The 27151-nt window shown below is 36.7% G+C and overlaps 1 protein-coding gene across 1 annotated transcript in view; it reads right to left on the bottom strand.

Moving 5' to 3' along the window:
• Positions 1 to 554: 554 nt before the first annotated feature.
• LOC109885371 (short transient receptor potential channel 5-like) overlaps positions 555 to 27151 on the bottom strand; it is a 147615-nt gene continuing 121018 nt past the window's right edge. The window contains 3 exon segments of the mRNA XM_031831393.1: positions 555 to 608; positions 2617 to 2739; positions 2741 to 2827. Of these exon segments, the coding sequence (XP_031687253.1) occupies positions 555 to 608; positions 2617 to 2739; positions 2741 to 2827 (264 nt within the window).

The raw sequence follows: 27151 nt of genomic DNA on the forward strand, positions 1-27151 counted from the left end.
ACAAGGTCCTTTGCTGTTGTTCTGGGATTGATTTGCATTTTTCACACCAAAGTACGTTCATTTCTAGGAAATGTCCCATGGAGTTTATACTTGCGTACTATTGTTTGTACATATGAACGTGGTACCTTCAGGTGTTTGGAAATTGCTCCCAAGAATGAACCAGACTCCGGATCCTTCAGAGTCTCCCTCCAGTCCGGATCCGCCAGAGTCTCCCTCCAGTCCGGATCCTTCAGAGTCTCCCTCCAGTCCTGATCTGCCAGAGTCTCCCTCCAGTCCGGATCCACCAGAGTCTCCCTCCAGTCCGGATCCGCCAGAGTCTCCCTCCAGTCCGGATCCGCCAGAGTCTCCCTCCAATCCAGAGTCGCCACTCACTCCAGACTCGACCATCAGTCCAGTGGCGTCCTCTAGTCTAGGCTAGGCTGTGGTCGGCGGTGAGGGTTCCCGCTCCAGCGACATTAAGTAAGTGTGACGAGTCAGAAGTGGAGCGGGGTCTACGTCCCGAGCCAGAAACCGCCACCTCGGAGTTATGCCCACCCAGACCCTCCCATATATGCTTAGGTGTGCGGCCGCGTGTTGCTCCTGTTGTCCAGGCTGTCTCTCTGATGAGGCTGAAATTGACAGAGCATCCAACGTTATCCTTTCATCGCGTTGACTGGCTGTAGCCATCTCTCCATGATTCTGAATCGATAGTTAAGTTGACTGGCTGTAGCCATCTGTCCATTGTTCTGAATCGATAGTTAAGTTGACTGTCTGTAGCCTGTCCATGGTTCTGAATCGATAGTTAAGTTGACTGTCTGTAGCCTGTCCATGGTTCTGAACCCATAGTTGCATTGACTGGCTGTAGCCTGTCCATGGTTCTGAATCGATACTTAAGTTGACTGTCTGTAGCCTGTCCATGGTTCTGAACCCATAGTTGCATTGACTGGCTGTAGCCTTCTGTCCATGGTTCTGAATCGAAAGTTACAGTGTGTGCTGTTTTAATGAGTACGTCTTGCGTTACCAGTGTACGGCTACCAGTGTACTGCTACCAGAGTATGTCTACCAGAGTACTGCTACCAGAGTACGGCTACCAGAGTACTGCTACCAGTGTACGGCTACCAGTGTATGGCTACCAGTGTATGGCTACCAGTGTACGGCTACCAGTGTACGGCTACCAGAGTACTGCTACCAGAGTACGGCTACCAGTGTATGGCTACCAGAGTACTGCTACCAGTGTACTGCTACCAGAGTACGGCTACCAGTGTACTGCTACCAGAGTACTGCTACCAGTGTACGGCTACCAGAGTACTGCTACCAGAGCACTGCTACCAGTGTACGGCTACCAGAGTACTGCTACCAGTGTACGGCTACCAGAGTACTGCTACCAGTGTACGGCTACCAGAGTACTGCTACCAGAGTACGGCTACCAGTGTACTGCTACCAGAGTACGGCTACCAGTGTACTGCTACCAGAGTATGTCTACCAGAGTACTGCTACCAGTGTACTGCTACCAGTGTACTGCTACCAGAGTACGGCTACCAGTGTACTGCTACCAGAGTATGTCTACCAGAGTACTGTTACCAGTGTACTGCTACCAGTGTATGGCTACCAGTGTACTGCTACCAGAGTATCTCTACCAGAGTACTGCTACCAGTGTACGGTTACCAGTGTACTGCTACCAGAGTATGTCTACCAGAGTACTGCTACCAGTGTACTGCTACCAGTGTATGGCTACCAGTGTACTGCTACCAGAGTATGTCTACCAGAGTACTGCTACCAGTGTACTGCTACCAGAGTACTGCTACCAGTGTACGGCTACCAGTGTATGGCTACCAGTGTTCTGCTACCAGTGTACGGCTACCAGTGTATGGCTACCAGTGTACTGCTACCAGAGTATGTCTTGCGTTACCAGTGTACTGCTACCAGTGTACTGCTACCAGTGTACGGCTACCAGTGTACTGCTACCAGTGTACGGCTACCAGTGTACGGCTACCAGTGTATGGCTACCAGTGTACTGCTACCAGTGTACTGCTACCAGAGTATGTCTTGCGTTACCAGTGTACTGCTACCAGTGTACGGCTACCAGTGTACTGCTACCAGTGTACGGCTACCAGTGTATGGCTACCAGTGTACTGCTACCAGTGTACTGCTACCAGTGTACGGCTACCAGTGTATGGCTACCAGTGTACTGCTACCAGAGTACTGCTACCAGTGTACGGCTACCAGTGTACTGCTACCAGAGTACTGCTACCAGTGTACGGCTACCAGTGTATGGCTACCAGTGTACTGCTACCAGAGTATGTCTTGCGTTACCAGTGTACTGCTACCAGTGTACGGCTACCAGTGTATGGCTACCAGTGTACTGCTACCAGAGTACGGCTACCAGAGTACGGCTACCAGAGTACGGCTACCAGAGTACGGCTACCAGAGTACGGCTACCAGAGTACGGCTACCAGAGTACGGTTACGTTTCAGAACAGTAGTAGGACCTATCTACCTTGTATTATTAGGGCTCTAAAGCGATTGGTTGTGGCATCCTCTGTGTGTGTGTGTGTGTGTGTGTGTGTGTGTGTGTGTGTGTGTGTGTGTGTGTGTGTGTTGCATGCATGCATGCATTTATGTGTTTGTATCTTCTTACTGGGAACTTTCGTAGGTCGGGGTGTTTGTCTGTGTTGTCAGCAGGGGGCGCTCCTCTCCTACAGAGTCGATGGTGAACCCACAGACAGAGGTACCACACTGACTTAGGACTGGGAACGATGTTTGAAGGGAGGGGGCAGAGTACCACCCTCGTCAAAATAACTCATCCATAACTTGGTCCGGGCAAACTTCCACTCTATATCTGCATGGTCCTGGAGGAGAGAGAGGGGATGAGGGGAGAAGTAGGAGAGAGCGAGGGGGATGGGGGGGAGAAGTAGGAGAGAGATAGGCGGAGATGTGGGAGAGAGAGAGGGGGATGAGGGGGAGATGTGGGAGAGCAAGAAGGGGATGAGGGGAAGATGTGGGTGAGAGAGAGGGGGATGAGGGGAGAAGTAGGAGAGAGAGAGGGGGATGAGGGGAGATGTAGGAGAGAGAGGGGGGATGAGGGGAGAAGTAGGAGAGAGAGAGGGGGATGAGGGGAGATGTAGGAGAGAGAGAGGGAGATGAGGGGGAGATGTGGGAGAGAGAGGGAGATGAGGGGGAGAAGTAGGAGAGATTTAGGGGGAGATGTGGGAGAGAGAGAGGGGGATGAGGGGAGAAGTAGGAGAGAGAGAAGGAGATGAGGGGGAGATGAGGGAGAGAGAGAAGGGGATGAGGGGAGAAGTAGGAGAGAGAGAGGGGGATGAGGGGGATGAGGGGGAGAGAGGGAGGGGGATGAGGGGGAGATGTGGAAGAGAGAGTTGGGGATGAGGGGGAGAAGTTGGAGAGAGGGAGGAGAATAAATGATTTGGTCAATCAGTCCAGGACACTTTGACACTGAGATAATATAATGGAACTCATCAGCACTGAGATAATACAATGGAACTCACTGAGATAATACAATGGCACTCATCAGCACTGAGATAATACAATGGAACTCACTGAGATAATACAATGGTACTCACTGAGATAATACAATGGAACTCATCAGCACTGAGATAATATAATGGAACTCACTGAGATAATATAATGGAACTCATCAGCACTGAGATAATACAATGGAACTCACTGAGATAATACAATGGAACTCACTGAGATAATACAATGGCACTCATCAGCACTGAGATAATACAATGGAACTCACTGAGATAATACAATGGTACTCACTGAGATAATACAATGGAACTCATCAGCACTGATATAATATAATGGAACTCACTGAGATAATATAATGGAACTCATCAGCACTGAGATAATACAATGGAACTCACTGAGATAATACAATGGAACTCCCTGAGATAATATAATGGAACTCATCAGCACTGAGATAATACAATGGAACTCACTGAGATAATACAATGGAACTCATCAGCACTGAGATAATATAATGGAACTCATCAGCACTGAGATAATATAATGGAACTCACTGAGATAATATAATGGAACTCATCAGCACTGAGATAATACAATGGAACTCACTGAGATAATACAATGGAACTCATCAGCACTGAGATAATATAATGGAACTCATCAGCACTGAGATAATATAATGGAACTCATCAGCACTGAGATAATATAATGGAACTCATCAGCACTGAGATAATACAATGGAACTCATCAGCACTGAGATAATATAATGGAACTCATCAGCACTGAGATAATATAATGGAACTCACTGAGATAATACAATGGAACTCATCAGCACTGAGATAATATAATGGAACTCATCAGCACTGAGATAATACAATGGAACTCACTGAGATAATATAATGGAAACTCATCAGCACTGAGATAATGTAATGGAACTCACTGAGATAATATAATGGAACTCACTGAGATAATACAATGGAACTCATCAGCACTGAGATAATACAATGGAACTCATCAGCACTGAGATAATATAATGGAACTCACTGAGATAATATAATGGAACTCACTGAGATAATACAATGGAACTCATCAGCACTGAGATAATATAATAGAACTCACTGAGATAATATAATGGAACTCATCAGCACTGAGATAATACAATGGAACTCATCAGCACTGAGATAATATAATGGAACTCATCAGCACTGAGATAATACAATGGAACTCATCAGCACTGAGATAATATAATGGAACTCATCAGCACTGAGATAATATAATGGAACTTATCAGCACTGAGATAATATAATGGAACTCATCAGCACTGAGATAATACAATAGAACTCACTGAGATAATATAATGGAACTCATCAACACTGAGATAATATAATGGAACTCACTGAGATAATATAATGGAACTCATCACACTGAGATAATATAATGGAACTCACTGAGATAATACAATGAAACTCACTGAGATAATACAATGAACTCACTGAGATAATACAATGGAACTCACTGAGATAATATAATGGAACTCACTGAGATAATATAATGGAACTCACTGAGATAATATAATGGACTCACTGAGATAATACAATGAAACTCACTGAGATAATACAATGGAACTCACTGAGATAATACAATGGAACTCATCAGCACTGAGATAATATAATGAAACTCATCAGCACTGAGATAATACAATGGAACTCACTGCGAAAATTCAATGGAACTCACTGAGATAATACAATGGAACTCACTGAGATAATACAATGGAACTCACTGAGATAATACAATGAAACTCACTGAGATAATACAATGGAACTCACTGAGATAATATAATGGAACTCACTGAGATAATACAATGGAACTCACTGAGAAAATACAATGGAACTCACTGAGATAATATAATGGAACTCATCAGCACTGAGATAATACAATGGAACTCACTGAGATAATACAATGGAACTCATCAGCACTGAGATAATATAATGGAACTCACTGAGATAATATAATGGAACTCATCAGCACTGAGATAATATAATGGAACTCACTGAGATAATATAATGGAACTCATCAGCACTGAGATAATACAATGGAACTCACTGAGATAATATAATGGAACTCACTGAGATAATACAATGGAACTCACTGAGATAATACAATGGAACTCACTGAGATAATACAATGGAACTCATCAGCACAGAGATAATACAATGGAACTCATCAGCACTGAGATAATATAATGGAACTCACTGAGATAATACAATGGAACTCATCAGCACTGAGATAATATAATGGAACTCACTGAGATAATACAATGGAACTCACTGAGATAATACAATGGAACTCACTGAGATAATACAATGGAACTCATCAGCACTGAGATAATACAATGGAAGTCACTGAGATAATACAATGGAACTCATCAGCACTGAGATAATATAATGGAACTCATCAAACTGAGATAATATAATGGAACTCACTGAGATAATACAATGGAACTCATCAGCACTGAGATAATACAATGGAACTCACCCGCACTGAGATAATACAATGGAACTCATCAGCACTGAGATAATACAATGGAACTCACTGAGATAATACAATGAAACTCACCTAGATAATACAATGGAACTCACTGAGATAATACAATGGAACTCACTGAGATAATACAATGGAACTCACTGAGATAATACAATGGAACTCATCAGCACTGAGATAATACAATGGAACTCACTGAGAAAATACAATGGAACTCACTGAGATAATACAATGGAACTCACTGAGATAATACAATGGAACTCACTGAGATAATACAATGAAACTCACTGAGATAATACAATGGAACTCACTGAGATAATATAATGGAACTCACTGAGATAATACAATGGAACTCATCAGCACTGAGATAATACAATGGAAGTCACTGAGATAATACAATGGAACTCATCAGCACTGAGATAATATAATGGAACTCATCAAAACTGAGATAATATAATGGAACTCACTGAGATAATACAATGGAACTCATCAGCACTGAGATAATACAATGGAACTCACCCGCACTGAGATAATACAATGGAACTCATCAGCACTGAGATAATACAATGGAACTCACTGAGATAATACAATGAAACTCACCTAGATAATACAATGGAACTCACTGAGATAATACAATGGAACTCACTGAGATAATACAATGGAACTCACTGAGATAATACAATGGAACTCATCAGCACTGAGATAATACAATGGAACTCACTGAGAAAATACAATGGAACTCACTGAGATAATACAATGGAACTCACTGAGATAATACAATGGAACTCACTGAGATAATACAATGAAACTCACTGAGATAATACAATGGAACTCACTGAGATAATATAATGGAACTCACTGAGATAATACAATGGAACTCATCAGCACTGAGATAATACAATGGAACTCACTGAGATAATACAATGGAACTCATCAGCACTGAGATAATATAATGGAACTCACTGAGATAATATAATGGAACTCATCAGCACTGAGATAATATAATGGAACTCATCAGCACTGAGATAATACAATGGAACTCACTGAGATAATACAATGGAACTCATCAGCACTGAGATAATATAATGGAACTCACTGAGATAATATAATGGAACTCATCAGCACTGAGATAATACAATGGAACTCACTGAGATAATACAATGGAACTCATCAGCACTGAGATAATATAATGGAACTCATCAGCACTGAGATAATACAATGGAACTCACTGAGATAATACAATGGAACTCATCAGCACTGAGATAATATAATGGAACTCACTGAGATAATATAATGGAACTCATCAGCACTGAGATAATACAATGGAACTCACTGAGATAATACAATGGAACTCATCAGCACTGAGATAATACAATGGAACTCACTGAGATAATATAATGGAACTCACTGAGATAATACAATGGAACTCACTGAGATAATACAATGGAACTCACTGAGATAATACAATGAAACTCACTGAGATAATACAATGGAACTCACTGAGATAATATAATGGAACTCACTGAGATAATACAATGGAACTCATCAGCACTGAGATAATACAATGGAACTCACTGAGATAATACAATGGAACTCATCAGCACTGAGATAATATAATGGAACTCACTGAGATAATATAATGGAACTCATCAGCACTGAGATAATATAATGGAACTCATCAGCACTGAGATAATACAATGGAACTCACTGAGATAATACAATGGAACTCATCAGCACTGAGATAATATAATGGAACTCACTGAGATAATATAATGGAACTCATCAGCACTGAGATAATACAATGGAACTCACTGAGATAATACAATGGAACTCATCAGCACTGAGATAATATAATGGAACTCATCAGCACTGAGATAATACAATGGAACTCACTGAGATAATACAATGGAACTCATCAGCACTGAGATAATATAATGGAACTCACTGAGATAATATAATGGAACTCATCAGCACTGAGATAATACAATGGAACTCACTGAGATAATACAATGGAACTCATCAGCACTGAGATAATACAATGGAACTCACTGAGATAATATAATGGAACTCACTGAGATAATACAATGGAACTCACTGAGATAATACAATGGAACTCATCAGCACTGAGATAATACAATGGAACTCATCAGCACTGAGATAATATAATGGAACTCACTGAGATAATACAATGGAACTCATCAGCACTGAGATAATATAATGGAACTCACTGAGATAATACAATGGAACTCACTGAGATAATACAATGGAACTCACTGAGATAATACAATGGAACTCATCAGCACTGAGATAATACAATGGAAGTCACTGAGATAATACAATGGAACTCATCAGCACTGAGATAATATAATGGAACTCATCAAAACTGAGATAATATAATGGAACTCACTGAGATAATACAATGGAACTCATCAGCACTGAGATAATACAATGGAACTCATCAGCACAGAGATAATACAATGGAACTCACTGAGATAATATAATGGAACTCATCAGCACTGAGATAATACAATGGAACTCACTGAGATAATACAATGGAACTCTCTCAGATAATACAATTGAACTCATCAGCACTGAGATAATATAATGGAACTCACTGAGATAATATAATGGAACTCATCAGCACTGAGATAATACAATGGAACTCACTGAGATAATACAATGGAACTCATCAGCACTGAGATAATATAATGGAACTCATCAGCACTGAGATAATATAATGGAACTCACTGAGATAATATAATGGAACTCATCAGCACTGAGATAATACAATGGAACTCACTGAGATAATACAATGGAACTCATCAGCACTGAGATAATACAATGGAACTGACTGAGATAATATAATGGAACTCACTGAGATAATACAATGGAACTCACTGAGATAATACAATGGAACTCATCAGCACTGAGATAATACAATGGAACTCATCAGCACTCAGATAATATAATGGAACTCACTGAGATAATACAATGGAACTCATCAGCACTGAGATAATATAATGGAACTCACTGAGATAATACAATGGAACTCACTGAGATAATACAATGGAACTCACTGAGATAATACAATGGAACTCATCAGCACTGAGATAATACAATGGAACTCACTGAGATAATACAATGGAACTCATCAGAACTGAGATAATATAATGGAACTCATCAAAACTGAGATAATATAATGGAACTCACTGAGATAATACAATGGAACTCATCAGCACTGAGATAATACAATGGAACTCACCAGCACTGAGATAATACAATGGAACTCATCAGCACTGAGATAATACAATGGAACTCACTGAGATAATATAATGGAACTCATCAGCACTGAGATAATACAATGGAACTCACTGAGATAATACAATGGAACTCTCTCAAATAATACAATGGAACTCATCAGCACTGAGATAATACAATGGAACTCACTGAGATAATACAATGGAACGCTCTCATATAATACAATGGAACTCATCAGCACTGAGATAATACAATGGAACTCATCAGCACTGAGATAATATAATGGAACTCACTGAGATAATATAATGGAACTCACTGAGATAATACAATGGAACTCTCTCAGATAATACAATGTAACTCTCTCAGATAATACAATGTAACTCACTGAGATAATACAATGAAACTCACTGAGATAATACAATGGAACTCATCAGCACTGAGATAATACAATGAAACTCACTGAGATAATACAATGGAACTCACTGAGATAATACAATGGAACTCATCAGCCCTGAGATAATATAATGGACCTCATCAGCACTGAGATAATATAATGGAACTCACTGAGATAATATAATGGAACTCATCAGCACTGAGATAATATAATGGAACTCATCAGCACTGAGATAATATAATGGAACTCACTGAGATAATACAATGGAACTCATCAGCACTGAGATAATATAATGGAACTCATCAGCACTGAGATAATATAATGGAACTCACTGAGATAATATAATGGAACTCATCAGCACTGAGATAATACAATGGAACCCACTGAGATAATACAATGGAACTCATCAGCACTGAGATAATACAATGGAACTCACTGAGATAATACAATGGAACTCACTGAGATAATACAATGGAACTCATCAGCACTGAGATAATACAATGGAACTCACTGAGATAATACAATTGTACTCATCAGCACTGAGATAATATAATGGAACTCATCAAAACTGAGATAATATAATGGAACTCACTAAGATAATACAATGGAACTCATCAGCACTGAGATAATTCAATGGAACTCATCAGCACTGAGATAATACAATGGAACTAATCAGCACTGAGATAATACAATGGAACTCACTGAGATAATACAATGGAACTCATCAGCACTGAGATAATACAATGGAACTCATCAGCACTGAGATAATATAATGGAACTCACTGAGATAATATAATGAACTCACTGAGATAATACAATGGAACTCACTGAGATAATACAATGGAACTCACTGAGATAATACAATGGAACTCACTGAGATAATACAATGGAACTCACTGAGATAATACAATGGAACTCACTGAGATAATACAATGGAACTCACTGAGATAATACAATGGAACTCACTGAGATATTACAATGGAACTCACTGAGATAATACAATGGAACTCACTGAGATAATACAATGGAACTCACTGAGATAATACAATGAAACTCATCAGCACTGAGATAATTCAATGGAACTCACTGAGATAATATAGTGGAACTCACTGAGATAATACAATGGAACTCACTGAGATAATACAATGGAACTCACTGAGATAATACATTGGAACTCACTGAGATAATACAATGGAACTCACTGAGATAATACAATGAAACTCACTGAGATAATACAATGGAACTCACTGAGATAATACAATGAAACTCACTGAGATAATACAATGGAACTCACTGAGATAATACAATGAAACTCACTGAGATAATACAATGGAACTCAATGAGATAATACAATGGAACTCACTGAGATAATACAATGGAACTCACTGAGATAATACAATGGAACTCACTGAGATAATACAATGAAACTCACCTAGATAATACAATGGAACTCACTGAGATAATACAATGGAACTCACTGAGATAATACAATGGAACTCACTGAGATAATACAATGGAACTCATCAGCACTGAGATAATATAATGAAACTCATCAGCAGTGAGATAATACAATGGAACTCACTGAGATAATACAATGGAACTCACTGAGATAATACAATGGAACTCACTGAGATAATACAATGGAACTCATCAGCACTGAGATAATATAATGAAACTCATCAGCACTGAGATAATACAATGGAACTCACTGAGAAAATACAATGGAACTCACTGAGATAATACAATGGAACTCACTGAGATAATACAATGGAACTCACTGAGATAATACAATGAAACTCACTGAGATAATACAATGGAACTCACTGAGATAATATAATGGAACTCACTGAGATAATACAATGGAACTCACTGAGATAATATAATGGAACTCATCAGCACTGAGATAATACAATGGAACTCACTGAGATAATACAATGGAACTCATCAGCACTGAGATAATATAGTGGAACTCACTGAGATAATACAATGGAACTCACTGAGATAATACAATGGAACTCACTGAGATAATACATTGGAACTCACTGAGATAATACAATGGAACTCACTGAGATAATACAATGAAACTCACTGAGATAATACAATGGAACTCACTGAGATAATACAATGAAACTCACTGAGATAATACAATGGAACTCACTGAGATAATACAATGAAACTCACTGAGATAATACAATGGAACTCAATGAGATAATACAATGGAACTCACTGAGATAATACAATGGAACTCACTGAGATAATACAATGGAACTCACTGAGATAATACAATGAAACTCACCTAGATAATACAATGGAACTCACTGAGATAATACAATGGAACTCACTGAGATAATACAATGGAACTCACTGAGATAATACAATGGAACTCATCAGCACTGAGATAATATAATGAAACTCATCAGCAGTGAGATAATACAATGGAACTCACTGAGATAATACAATGGAACTCACTGAGATAATACAATGGAACTCACTGAGATAATACAATGGAACTCATCAGCACTGAGATAATATAATGAAACTCATCAGCACTGAGATAATACAATGGAACTCACTGAGAAAATACAATGGAACTCACTGAGATAATACAATGGAACTCACTGAGATAATACAATGGAACTCACTGAGATAATACAATGAAACTCACTGAGATAATACAATGGAACTCACTGAGATAATATAATGGAACTCACTGAGATAATACAATGGAACTCACTGAGAAAATACAATGGAACTCACTGAGATAATATAATGGAACTCATCAGCACTGAGATAATACAATGGAACTCACTGAGATAATACAATGGAACTCATCAGCACTGAGATAATATAGTGGAACTCACTGAGATAATACAATGGAACTCACTGAGATAATACAATGGAACTCACTGAGATAATACATTGGAACTCACTGAGATAATACAATGGAACTCACTGAGATAATACAATGAAACTCACTGAGATAATACAATGGAACTCACTGAGATAATACAATGAAACTCACTGAGATAATACAATGGAACTCACTGAGATAATACAATGAAACTCACTGAGATAATACAATGGAACTCAATGAGATAATACAATGGAACTCACTGAGATAATACAATGGAACTCACTGAGATAATACAATGGAACTCACTGAGATAATACAATGAAACTCACCTAGATAATACAATGGAACTCACTGAGATAATACAATGGAACTCACTGAGATAATACAATGGAACTCACTGAGATAATATAATGAAACTCATCAGCAGTGAGATAATACAATGGAACTCACTGAGATAATACAATGGAACTCACTGAGATAATACAATGGAACTCACTGAGATAATACAATGGAACTCATCAGCACTGAGATAATATAATGAAACTCATCAGCACTGAGATAATACAATGGAACTCACTGAGAAAATACAATGGAACTCACTGAGATAATACAATGGAACTCACTGAGATAATACAATGAAACTCACTGAGATAATACAATGGAACTCACTGAGATAATACAATGGAACTCACTGAGATAATACAATGAAACTCACTGAGATAATACAATGGAACTCACTGAGATAATATAATGGAACTCACTGAGATAATACAATGGAACTCACTGAGAAAATACAATGGAACTCACTGAGATAATATAATGGAACTCATCAGCACTGAGATAATACAATGGAACTCACTGAGATAATACAATGGAACTCATCAGCACTGAGATAATATAATGGAACTCACTGAGATAATATAATGGAACTCATCAGCACTGAGATAATATAATGGAACTCATCAGCACTGAGATAATATAATGGAACTCACTGAGATAATATAATGGAACTCATAAGCACTGAGATAATACAATGGAACTCACTGAGATAATATAATGGAACTCACTGAGATAATACAATGGAACTCACTGAGATAATACAATGGAACTCACTGAGATAATACAATGGAACTCATCAGCACAGAGATAATACAATGGAACTCATCAGCACTGAGATAATATAATGGAACTCACTGAGATAATACAATGGAACTCATCAGCACTGAGATAATATAATGGAACTCACTGAGATAATACAATGGAACTCACTGAGATAATACAATGGAACTCACTGAGATAATACAATGGAACTCATCAGCACTGAGATAATACAATGGAAGTCACTGAGATAATACAATGGAACTCATCAGCACTGAGATAATATAATGGAACTCATCAAAACTGAGATAATATAATGGAACTCACTGAGATAATACAATGGAACTCATCAGCACTGAGATAATACAATGGAACTCACTGAGATAATACAATGGAACTCACTGAGATAATACAATGGAACTCATCAGCACTGAGATAATACAATGGAACTCATCAGCACTGAGATAATATAATGGAACTCACTGAGATAATATAATGGAACTCATCAGCACTGAGATAATACAATGGAACTCACTGAGATAATACAATGGAACTCATCAGCACTGAGATAATACAATGGAACTGACTGAGATAATATAATGGAACTCACTGAGATAATACAATGGAACTCACTGAGATAATATAATGGAACTCATCAGCACTGAGATAATACAATGGAACTCACTGAGATAATACAATGGAACTCATCAGCACTGAGATAATATAATGGAACTCATCAGCACTGAGATAATATAATGGAACTCACTGAGATAATATAATGGAACTCATCAGCACTGAGATAATACAATGGAACTCACTGAGATAATACAATGGAACTCATCAGCACTGAGATAATACAATGGAACTGACTGAGATAATATAATGGAACTCACTGAGATAATACAATGGAACTCACTGAGATAATACAATGGAACTCATCAGCACTGAGATAATACAATGGAACTCATCAGCACTCAGATAATATAATGGAACTCACTGAGATAATACAATGGAACTCATCAGCACTGAGATAATATAATGGAACTCACTGAGATAATACAATGGAACTCACTGAGATAATACATTGGAACTCACTGAGATAATACAATGGAACTCATCAGCACTGAGATAATACAATGGAACTCACTGAGATAATACAATGGAACTCATCAGCACTGAGATAATATAATGGAACTCATCAAAACTGAGATAATATAATGGAACTCACTGAGATAATACAATGGAACTCATCAGCACTGAGATAATACAATGGAACTCATCAGCACTGAGATAATACAATGGAACTCATCAGCACTGAGATAATACAATGGAACTCACTGAGATAATATAATGGAACTCATCAGCACTGAGATAATACAATGGAACTCACTGAGATAATACAATGGAACTCTCTCAGATAATACAATGGAACTCATCAGCACTGAGATAATACAATGGAACTCACTGAGATAATACAATGGAACTCTCTCATATAATACAATGGAACTCATCAGCACTGAGATAATACAAAGGAACTCATCAGCACTGAGATAATATAATGGAACTCACTGAGATAATATAATGGAACTCACTGAGATAATACAATGGAACTCTCTCAGATAATACAATGTAACTCTCTCAGATAATACAATGTAACTCACTGAGATAATACAATGAAACTCACTGAGATAATACAATGGAACTCATCAGCACTGAGATAATACAATGGAACTCACTGAGATAATACAATGGAACTCATCAGCCCTGAGATAATACAATGGACCTCATCAGCACTGAGATAATATAATGGAACTCACTGAGATAATATAATGGAACTCATCAGCACTGAGATAATATAATGGAACTCATCAGCACTGAGATAATATAATGGAACTCACTGAGATAATACATTGGAACTCATCAGCACTGAGATAATATAATGGAACTCATCAGCACTGAGATAATATAATGGAACTCACTGAGATAATACAATGGAACTCATCAGCACTGAGATAATACAATGGAACTGACTGAGATAATATAATGGAACTCACTGAGATAATACAATGGAACTCACTGAGATAATACAATGGAACTCATCAGCACTGAGATAATACAATGGAACTCATCAGCACTCAGATAATATAATGGAACTCACTGAGATAATACAATGGAACTCATCAGCACTGAGATAATATAATGGAACTCACTGAGATAATACAATGGAACTCACTGAGATAATACATTGGAACTCACTGAGATAATACAATGGAACTCATCAGCACTGAGATAATACAATGGAACTCACTGAGATAATACAATGGAACTCATCAGCACTGAGATAATATAATGGAACTCATCAAAACTGAGATAATATAATGGAACTCACTGAGATAATACAATGGAACTCATCAGCACTGAGATAATACAATGGAACTCATCAGCACTGAGATAATACAATGGAACTCATCAGCACTGAGATAATACAATGGAACTCACTGAGATAATATAATGGAACTCATCAGCACTGAGATAATACAATGGAACTCACTGAGATAATACAATGGAACTCTCTCAGATAATACAATGGAACTCATCAGCACTGAGATAATACAATGGAACTCACTGAGATAATACAATGGAACTCTCTCATATAATACAATGGAACTCATCAGCACTGAGATAATACAAAGGAACTCATCAGCACTGAGATAATATAATGGAACTCACTGAGATAATATAATGGAACTCACTGAGATAATACAATGGAACTCTCTCAGATAATACAATGTAACTCTCTCAGATAATACAATGTAACTCACTGAGATAATACAATGAAACTCACTGAGATAATACAATGGAACTCATCAGCACTGAGATAATACAATGGAACTCACTGAGATAATACAATGGAACTCATCAGCCCTGAGATAATACAATGGACCTCATCAGCACTGAGATAATATAATGGAACTCACTGAGATAATATAATGGAACTCATCAGCACTGAGATAATATAATGGAACTCATCAGCACTGAGATAATATAATGGAACTCACTGAGATAATACATTGGAACTCATCAGCACTGAGATAATATAATGGAACTCATCAGCACTGAGATAATATAATGGAACTCACTGAGATAATATAATGGAACTCATCAGCACTGAGATAATACAATGGAACCCACTGAGATAATACAATGGAACTCATCAGCACTGAGATAATACAATGGAACTCACTGAGATAATACAATGGAACTCACTGAGATAATACAATGGAACTCATCAGCACTGAGATAATACAATGGAACTCACTGAGATAATACAATTGTACTCATCAGCACTGAGATAATATAATGGAACTCATCAAAACTGAGATAATATAATGGAACTCACTAAGATAATACAATGGAACTCATCAGCACTGAGATAATACAATGGAACTCATCAGCACTGAGATAATACAATGAAACTCACTGAGATAATACAATGGAACTCACTGAGATAATACAATGGAACTCATCAGCCCTGAGATAATATAATGGACCTCATCAGCACTGAGATAATATAATGGAACTCACTGAGATAATATAATGGAACTCATCAGCACTGAGATAATATAATGGAACTCATCAGCACTGAGATAATATAATGGAACTCACTGAGATAATACAATGGAACTCATCAGCACTGAGATAATATAATGGAACTCATCAGCACTGAGATAATATAATGGAACTCACTGAGATAATATAATGGAACTCATCAGCACTGAGATAATACAATGGAACCCACTGAGATAATACAATGGAACTCATCAGCACTGAGATAATACAATGGAACTCACTGAGATAATACAATGGAACTCACTGAGATAATACAATGGAACTCATCAGCACTGAGATAATACAATGGAACTCACTGAGATAATACAATTGTACTCATCAGCACTGAGATAATATAATGGAACTCATCAAAACTGAGATAATATAATGGAACTCACTAAGATAATACAATGGAACTCATCAGCACTGAGATAATTCAATGGAACTCATCAGCACTGAGATAATACAATGGAACTAATCAGCACTGAGATAATACAATGGAACTCACTGAGATAATACAATGGAACTCTCTCAGATAATACAATGGAACTCTCTCATATAATACAATGGAACTCATCAGCACTGAGATAATACAATGGAACTCATCAGCACTGAGATAATATAATGGAACTCACTGAGATAATATAATGGAACTCACTGAGATAATACAATGTAACTCTCTCAGATAATACAATGTAACTCTCTCAGATAATACAATGTAACTCACTGAGATAATACAATGGAACTCACTGAGATAATACAATGGAACTCATCAGCCCTGAGATAATATAATGGACCTCATCAGCACTGAGATAATATAATGGAACTCACTGAGATAATATAATGGAACTCATCAGCACTGAGATAATATAATGGAACTCATCAGCACTGAGATAATATAATGGAACTCACTGAGATAATACAATGGAACTCATCAGCACTGAGATAATATAATGGAACTCATCAGCACTGAGATAATATAATGGAACTCACTGAGATAATATAATGGAACTCATCAGCACTGAGATAATACAATGGAACCCACTGAGATAATACAATGGAACTCATCAGCACTGAGATAATACAATGGAACTCACTGAGATAATACAATGGAACTCACTGAGATAATACAATGGAACTCATCAGCACTGAGATAATACAATGGAACTCACTGAGATAATACAATTGTACTCATCAGCACTGAGATAATATAATGGAACTCATCAAAACTGAGATAATATAATGGAACTCACTAAGATAATACAATGGAACTCATCAGCACTGAGATAATTCAATGGAACTCATCAGCACTGAGATAATACAATGGAACTAATCAGCACTGAGATAATACAATGGAACTCACTGAGATAATACAATGGAACTCACTGAGATAATACAATGGAACTCATCAGCACTGAGATAATACAATGGAACTCACTGAGATAATACAATGGAACTCACTGAGATAATACAATGGAACTCATCAGCACTGAGATAATACAATGGAACTCACTGAGATAATACAATTGTACTCATCAGCACTGAGATAATATAATGGAACTCATCAAAACTGAGATAATATAATGGAACTCACTAAGATAATACAATGGAACTCATCAGCACTGAGATAATACAATGGAACTCACTGAGATAATACAATGGAACTCACTGAGATAATACAATGGAACTCATCAGCACTGAGATAATACAATGGAACTCACTGAGATAATACAATTGTACTCATCAGCACTGAGATAATATAATGGAACTCATCAAAACTGAGATAATATAATGGAACTCACTAAGATAATACAATGGAACTCATCAGCACTGAGATAATTCAATGGAACTCATCAGCACTGAGATAATACAATGGAACTAATCAGCACTGAGATAATACAATGGAACTCACTGAGATAATACAATGGAACTCTCTCAGATAATACAATGGAACTCTCTCATATAATACAATGGAACTCATCAGCACTGAGATAATACAATGGAACTCATCAGCACTGAGATAATATAATGGAACTCACTGAGATAATATAATGGAACTCACTGAGATAATACAATGTAACTCTCTCAGATAATACAATGTAACTCTCTCAGATAATACAATGTAACTCACTGAGATAATACAATGGAACTCACTGAGATAATACAATGGAACTCATCAGCCCTGAGATAATATAATGGACCTCATCAGCACTGAGATAATATAATGGAACTCACTGAGATAATATAATGGAACTCATCAGCACTGAGATAATATAATGGAACTCATCAGCACTGAGATAATATAATGGAACTCACTGAGATAATACAATGGAACTCATCAGCACTGAGATAATATAATGGAACTCATCAGCACTGAGATAATATAATGGAACTCACTGAGATAATATAATGGAACTCATCAGCACTGAGATAATACAATGGAACCCACTGAGATAATACAATGGAACTCATCAGCACTGAGATAATACAATGGAACTCACTGAGATAATACAATGGAACTCACTGAGATAATACAATGGAACTCATCAGCACTGAGATAATACAATGGAACTCACTGAGATAATACAATTGTACTCATCAGCACTGAGATAATATAATGGAACTCATCAAAACTGAGATAATATAATGGAACTCACTAAGATAATACAATGGAACTCATCAGCACTGAGATAATTCAATGGAACTCATCAGCACTGAGATAATACAATGGAACTAATCAGCACTGAGATAATACAATGGAACTCACTGAGATAATACAATGGAACTCTCTCAGATAATACAATGGAACTCATCAGCACTGAGATAATACAATGGAACTCATCAGCACTGAGATAATATAATGGAACTCACTGAGATAATATAATGGAACTCACTGAGATAATATAATGGAACTCATCAGCACTGAGATAATATAATGGAACTCATCAGCACTGAGATAATATAATGGAACTCACTGAGATAATACAATGGAACTCATCAGCACTGAGATAATATAATGGAACTCATCAGCACTGAGATAATATAATGGAACTCACTGAGATAATATAATGGAACTCATCAGCACTGAGATAATACAATGGAACCCACTGAGATAATACAATGGAACTCATCAGCACTGAGATAATACAATGGAACTCACTGAGATAATACAATGGAACTCACTGAGATAATACAATGGAACTCATCAGCACTGAGATAATACAATGGAACTCACTGAGATAATACAATTGTACTCATCAGCACTGAGATAATATAATGGAACTCATCAAAACTGAGATAATATAATGGAACTCACTAAGATAATACAATGGAACTCATCAGCACTGAGATAATTCAATGGAACTCATCAGCACTGAGATAATACAATGGAACTAATCAGCACTGAGATAATACAATGGAACTCACTGAGATAATACAATGGAACTCTCTCAGATAATACAATGGAACTCATCAGCACTGAGATAATACAATGGAACTCATCAGCACTGAGATAATATAATGGAACTCACTGAGATAATATAATGGAACTCACTGAGATAATACAATGGAACTCACTGAGATAATGCAATGGAACTCACTGAGATAATACAATGGAACTCACTGAGATAATACAATGGAACTCACTGAGATAATACAATGGAACTCACTGAGATAATACAATGGAACTCACTGAGATATTACAATGGAACTCACTGAGATAATACAATGGAACTCACTGAGATAATACAATGGAACTCACTGAGATAATACAATGAAACTCATCAGCACTGAGATAATTCAATGGAACTCACTGAGATAATATAGTGGAACTCACTGAGATAATACAATGGAACTCACTGAGATAATACAATGGAACTCACTGAGATAATACATTGGAACTCACTGAGATAATACAATGGAACTCACTGAGATAATACAATGAAACTCACTGAGATAATACAATGGAACTCACTGAGATAATACAATGAAACTCACTGAGATAATACAATGGAACTCACTGAGATAATACAATGAAACTCACTGAGATAATACAATGGAACTCAATGAGATAATACAATGGAACTCACTGAGATAATACAATGGAACTCACTGAGATAATACAATGGAACTCACTGAGATAATACAATGAAACTCACCTAGATAATACAATGGAACTCACTGAGATAATACAATGGAACTCACTGAGATAATACAATGGAACTCACTGAGATAATACAATGGAACTCATCAGCACTGACATAATATAATGAAACTCATCAGCAGTGAGATAATACAATGGAACTCACTGAGATAATACAATGGAACTCACTGAGATAATACAATGGAACTCACTGAGATAATACAATGGAACTCATCAGCACTGAGATAATATAATGAAACTCATCAGCACTGAGATAATACAATGGAACTCACTGAGAAAATACAATGGAACTCACTGAGATAATACAATGGAACTCACTGAGATAATACAATGGAACTCACTGAGATAATACAATGAAACTCACTGAGATAATACAATGGAACTCACTGAGATAATATAATGGAACTCACTGAGATAATACAATGGAACTCACTGAGAAAATACAATGGAACTCACTGAGATAATATAATGGAACTCATCAGCACTGAGATAATACAATGGAACTCACTGAGATAATACAATGGAACTCATCAGCACTGAGATAATATAATGGAACTCACTGAGATAATATAATGGAACTCATCAGCACTGAGATAATATAATGGAACTCATCAGCACTGAGATAATATAATGGAACTCACTGAGATAATATAATGGAACTCACTGAGATAATACAATGGAACTCACTGAGATAATACAATGGAACTCACTGAGATAATACAATGGAACTCATCAGCACAGAGATAATACAATGGAACTCATCAGCACTGAGATAATATAATGGAACTCACTGAGATAATACAATGGAACTCATCAGCACTGAGATAATATAATGGAACTCACTGAGATAATACAATGGAACTCACTGAGATAATACAATGGAACTCACTGAGATAATACAATGGAACTCACTGAGATAATACAATGGAACTCATCAGCACAGAGATAATACAATGGAACTCATCAGCACTGAGATAATATAATGGAACTCACTGAGATAATACAATGGAACTCATCAGCACTGAGATAATATAATGGAACTCACTGAGATAATACAATGGAACTCACTGAGATAATACAATGGAACTCATCAGCACTGAGATAATACAATGGAAGTCACTGAGATAATACAATGGAACTCATCAGCACTGAGATAATATAATGGAACTCATCAAAACTGAGATAATATAATGGAACTCACTGAGATAATACAATGGAACTCATCAGCACTGAGATAATACAATGGAACTCACTGAGATAATACAATGGAACTCACTGAGATAATACAATGGAACTCATCAGCACTGAGATAATACAATGGAACTCATCAGCACTGAGATAATATAATGGAACTCACTGAGATAATACAATGGAACTCATCAGCACTGAGATAATATAATGGAACTCACTGAGATAATACAATGGAACTCACTGAGATAATACAATGGAACTCACTGAGATAATACAATGGAACTCATCAGCACTGAGATAATACAATGGAAGTCACTGAGATAATACAATGGAACTCATCAGCACTGAGATAATATAATGGAACTCATCAAAACTGAGATAATATAATGGAACTCACTGAGATAATACAATGGAACTCATCAGCACTGAGATAATATAATGAAACTCATCAGCACTGAGATAATACAATGGAACTCACTGAGAAAATACAATGGAACTCACTGAGATAATACAATGGAACTCACTGAGATAATACAATGGAACTCACTGAGATAATACAATGAAACTCACTGAGATAATACAATGGAACTCACTGAGATAATATAATGGAACTCACTGAGATAATACAATGGAACTCACTGAGAAAATACAATGGAACTCACTGAGATAATATAATGGAACTCATCAGCACTGAGATAATACAATGGAACTCACTGAGATAATACAATGGAACTCATCAGCACTGAGATAATATAATGGAACTCACTGAGATAATATAATGGAACTCATCAGCACTGAGATAATATAATGGAACTCATCAGCACTGAGATAATATAATGGAACTCACTGAGATAATAAAATGGAACTCATCAGCACTGAGATAATACAATGGAACTCACTGAGATAATACAATGGAACTCACTGAGATAATACAATGGAACTCATCAGCACTGAGATAATACAATGGAACTCACTGAGATAATACAATTGTACTCATCAGCACTGAGATAATATAATGGAACTCATCAAAACTGAGATAATATAATGGAACTCACTAAGATAATACAATGGAACTCATCAGCACTGAGATAATTCAATGGAACTAATCAGCACTGAGATAATACAATGGAACTCACTGAGATAATACAATGGAACTCTCTCAGATAATACAATGGAACTCATCAGCACTGAGATAATATAATGGAACTCACTGAGATAATACAATGGAACTCATCAGCACTGAGATAATATAATGGAACTCACTGAGATAATACAATGGAACTCACTGAGATAATACAATGGAACTCACTGAGATAATACAATGGAACTCATCAGCACTGAGATAATACAATGGAAGTCACTGAGATAATACAATGGAACTCATCAGCACTGAGATAATATAATGGAACTCATCAAAACTGAGATAATATAATGGAACTCACTGAGATAATACAATGGAACTCATCAGCACTGAGATAATATAATGAAACTCATCAGCACTGAGATAATACAATGGAACTCACTGAGAAAATACAATGGAACTCACTGAGATAATACAATGGAACTCACTGAGATAATACAATGGAACTCACTGAGATAATACAATGAAACTCACTGAGATAATACAATGGAACTCACTGAGATAATATAATGGAACTCACTGAGATAATACAATGGAACTCACTGAGAAAATACAATGGAACTCACTGAGATAATATAATGGAACTCATCAGCACTGAGATAATACAATGGAACTCACTGAGATAATACAATGGAACTCATCAGCACTGAGATAATATAATGGAACTCACTGAGATAATATAATGGAACTCATCAGCACTGAGATAATATAATGGAACTCATCAGCACTGAGATAATATAATGGAACTCACTGAGATAATAAAATGGAACTCATCAGCACTGAGATAATACAATGGAACTCACTGAGATAATACAATGGAACTCACTGAGATAATACAATGGAACTCATCAGCACTGAGATAATACAATGGAACTCACTGAGATAATACAATTGTACTCATCAGCACTGAGATAATATAATGGAACTCATCAAAACTGAGATAATATAATGGAACTCACTAAGATAATACAATGGAACTCATCAGCACTGAGATAATTCAATGGAACTAATCAGCACTGAGATAATACAATGGAACTCACTGAGATAATACAATGGAACTCTCTCAGATAATACAATGGAACTCATCAGCACTGAGATAATACAATGGAACTCATCAGCACTGAGATAATATAATGGAACTCACTGAGATAATACAATGGAACTCACTGAGATAATGCAATGGAACTCACTGAGATAATACAATGGAACTCACTGAGATAATACAATGGAACTCACTGAGATAATACAATGGAACTCACTGAGATAATACAATGGAACTCACTGAGATATTACAATGGAACTCACTGAGATAATACAATGGAACTCACTGAGATAATACAATGGAACTCACTGAGATAATACAATGAAACTCATCAGCACTGAGATAATTCAATGGAACTCACTGAGATAATATAGTGGAACTCACTGAGATAATACAATGGAACTCACTGAGATAATACAATGGAACTCACTGAGATAATACATTGGAACTCACTGAGATAATACAATGGAACTCACTGAGATAATACAATGAAACTCACTGAGATAATACAATGGAACTCACTGAGATAATACAATGAAACTCACTGAGATAATACAATGGAACTCACTGAGATAATACAATGAAACTCACTGAGATAATACAATGGAACTCAATGAGATAATACAATGGAACTCACTGAGATAATACAATGGAACTCACTGAGATAATACAATGGAACTCACTGAGATAATACAATGAAACTCACCTAGATAATACAATGGAACTCACTGAGATAATACAATGGAACTCACTGAGATAATACAATGGAACTCATCAGCACTGAGATAATATAATGAAACTCATCAGCACTGAGATAATACAATGGAACTCACTGAGAAAATACAATGGAACTCACTGAGATAATACAATGGAACTCACTGAGATAATACAATGGAACTCACTGAGATAATACAATGAAACTCACTGAGATAATACAATGGAACTCACTGAGATAATACAATGGAACTCATCAGCACTGAGATAATATAATGAAACTCATCAGCACTGAGATAATACAATGGAACTCACTGAGAAAATACAATGGAACTCACTGAGATAATACAATGGAACTCACTGAGATAATACAATGGAACTCACTGAGATAATACAATGAAACTCACTGAGATAATACAATGGAACTCACTGAGATAATATAATGGAACTCACTGAGATAATACAATGGAACTCACTGAGAAAATACAATGGAACTCACTGAGATAATATAATGGAACTCATCAGCACTGAGATAATACAATGGAACTCACTGAGATAATACAATGGAACTCATCAGCACTGAGATAATATAATGGAACTCACTGAGATAATATAATGGAACTCATCAGCACTGAGATAATATAATGGAACTCATCAGCACTGAGATAATATAATGGAACTCACTGAGATAATAAAATGGAACTCATCAGCACTGAGATAATATAATGGAACTCATCAGCACTGAGATAATATAATGGAACTCACTGAGATAATAAAATGGAACTCATCAGCACTGAGATAATACAATGGAACTCACTGAGATAATACAATGGAACTCACTGAGATAATACAATGGAACTCATCAGCACAGAGATAATACAATGGAACTCATCAGCACTGAGATAATATAATGGAACTCACTGAGATAATACAATGGAACTCATCAGCACTGAGATAATATAATGGAACTCACTGAGATAATACAATGGAACTCACTGAGATAATACAATGGAACTCACTGAGATAATACAATGGAACTCATCAGCACTGAGATAATACAATGGAAGTCACTGAGATAATACAATGGAACTCATCAGCACTGAGATAATATAATGGAACTCATCAAAACTGAGATAATATAATGGAACTCACTGAGATAATACAATGGAACTCATCAGCACTGAGATAATACAATGGAACTCACTGAGATAATACAATGGAACTCACTGAGATAATACAATGGAACTCATCAGCACTGAGATAATACAATGGAACTCATCAGCACTGAGATAATATAATGGAACTCACTGAGATAATACAATGGAACTCATCAGCACTGAGATAATATAATGGAACTCACTGAGATAATACAATGGAACTCACTGAGATAATACAATGGAACTCACTGAGATAATACAATGGAACTCATCAGCACTGAGATAATACAATGGAAGTCACTGAGATAATACAATGGAACTCATCAGCACTGAGATAATATAATGGAACTCATCAAAACTGAGATAATACAATGGAACTCACTGAGATAATACAATGGAACTCACTGAGATAATACAATGGAACTCATCAGCACTGAGATAATATAATGAAACTCATCAGCACTGAGATAATACAATGGAACTCACTGAGAAAATACAATGGAACTCACTGAGATAATACAATGGA

The sequence above is a fragment of the Oncorhynchus kisutch genome, linkage group LG9, assembly GCF_002021735.2.
Source record: "Oncorhynchus kisutch isolate 150728-3 linkage group LG9, Okis_V2, whole genome shotgun sequence".
NCBI lineage: Eukaryota > Metazoa > Chordata > Actinopteri > Salmoniformes > Salmonidae > Oncorhynchus > Oncorhynchus kisutch.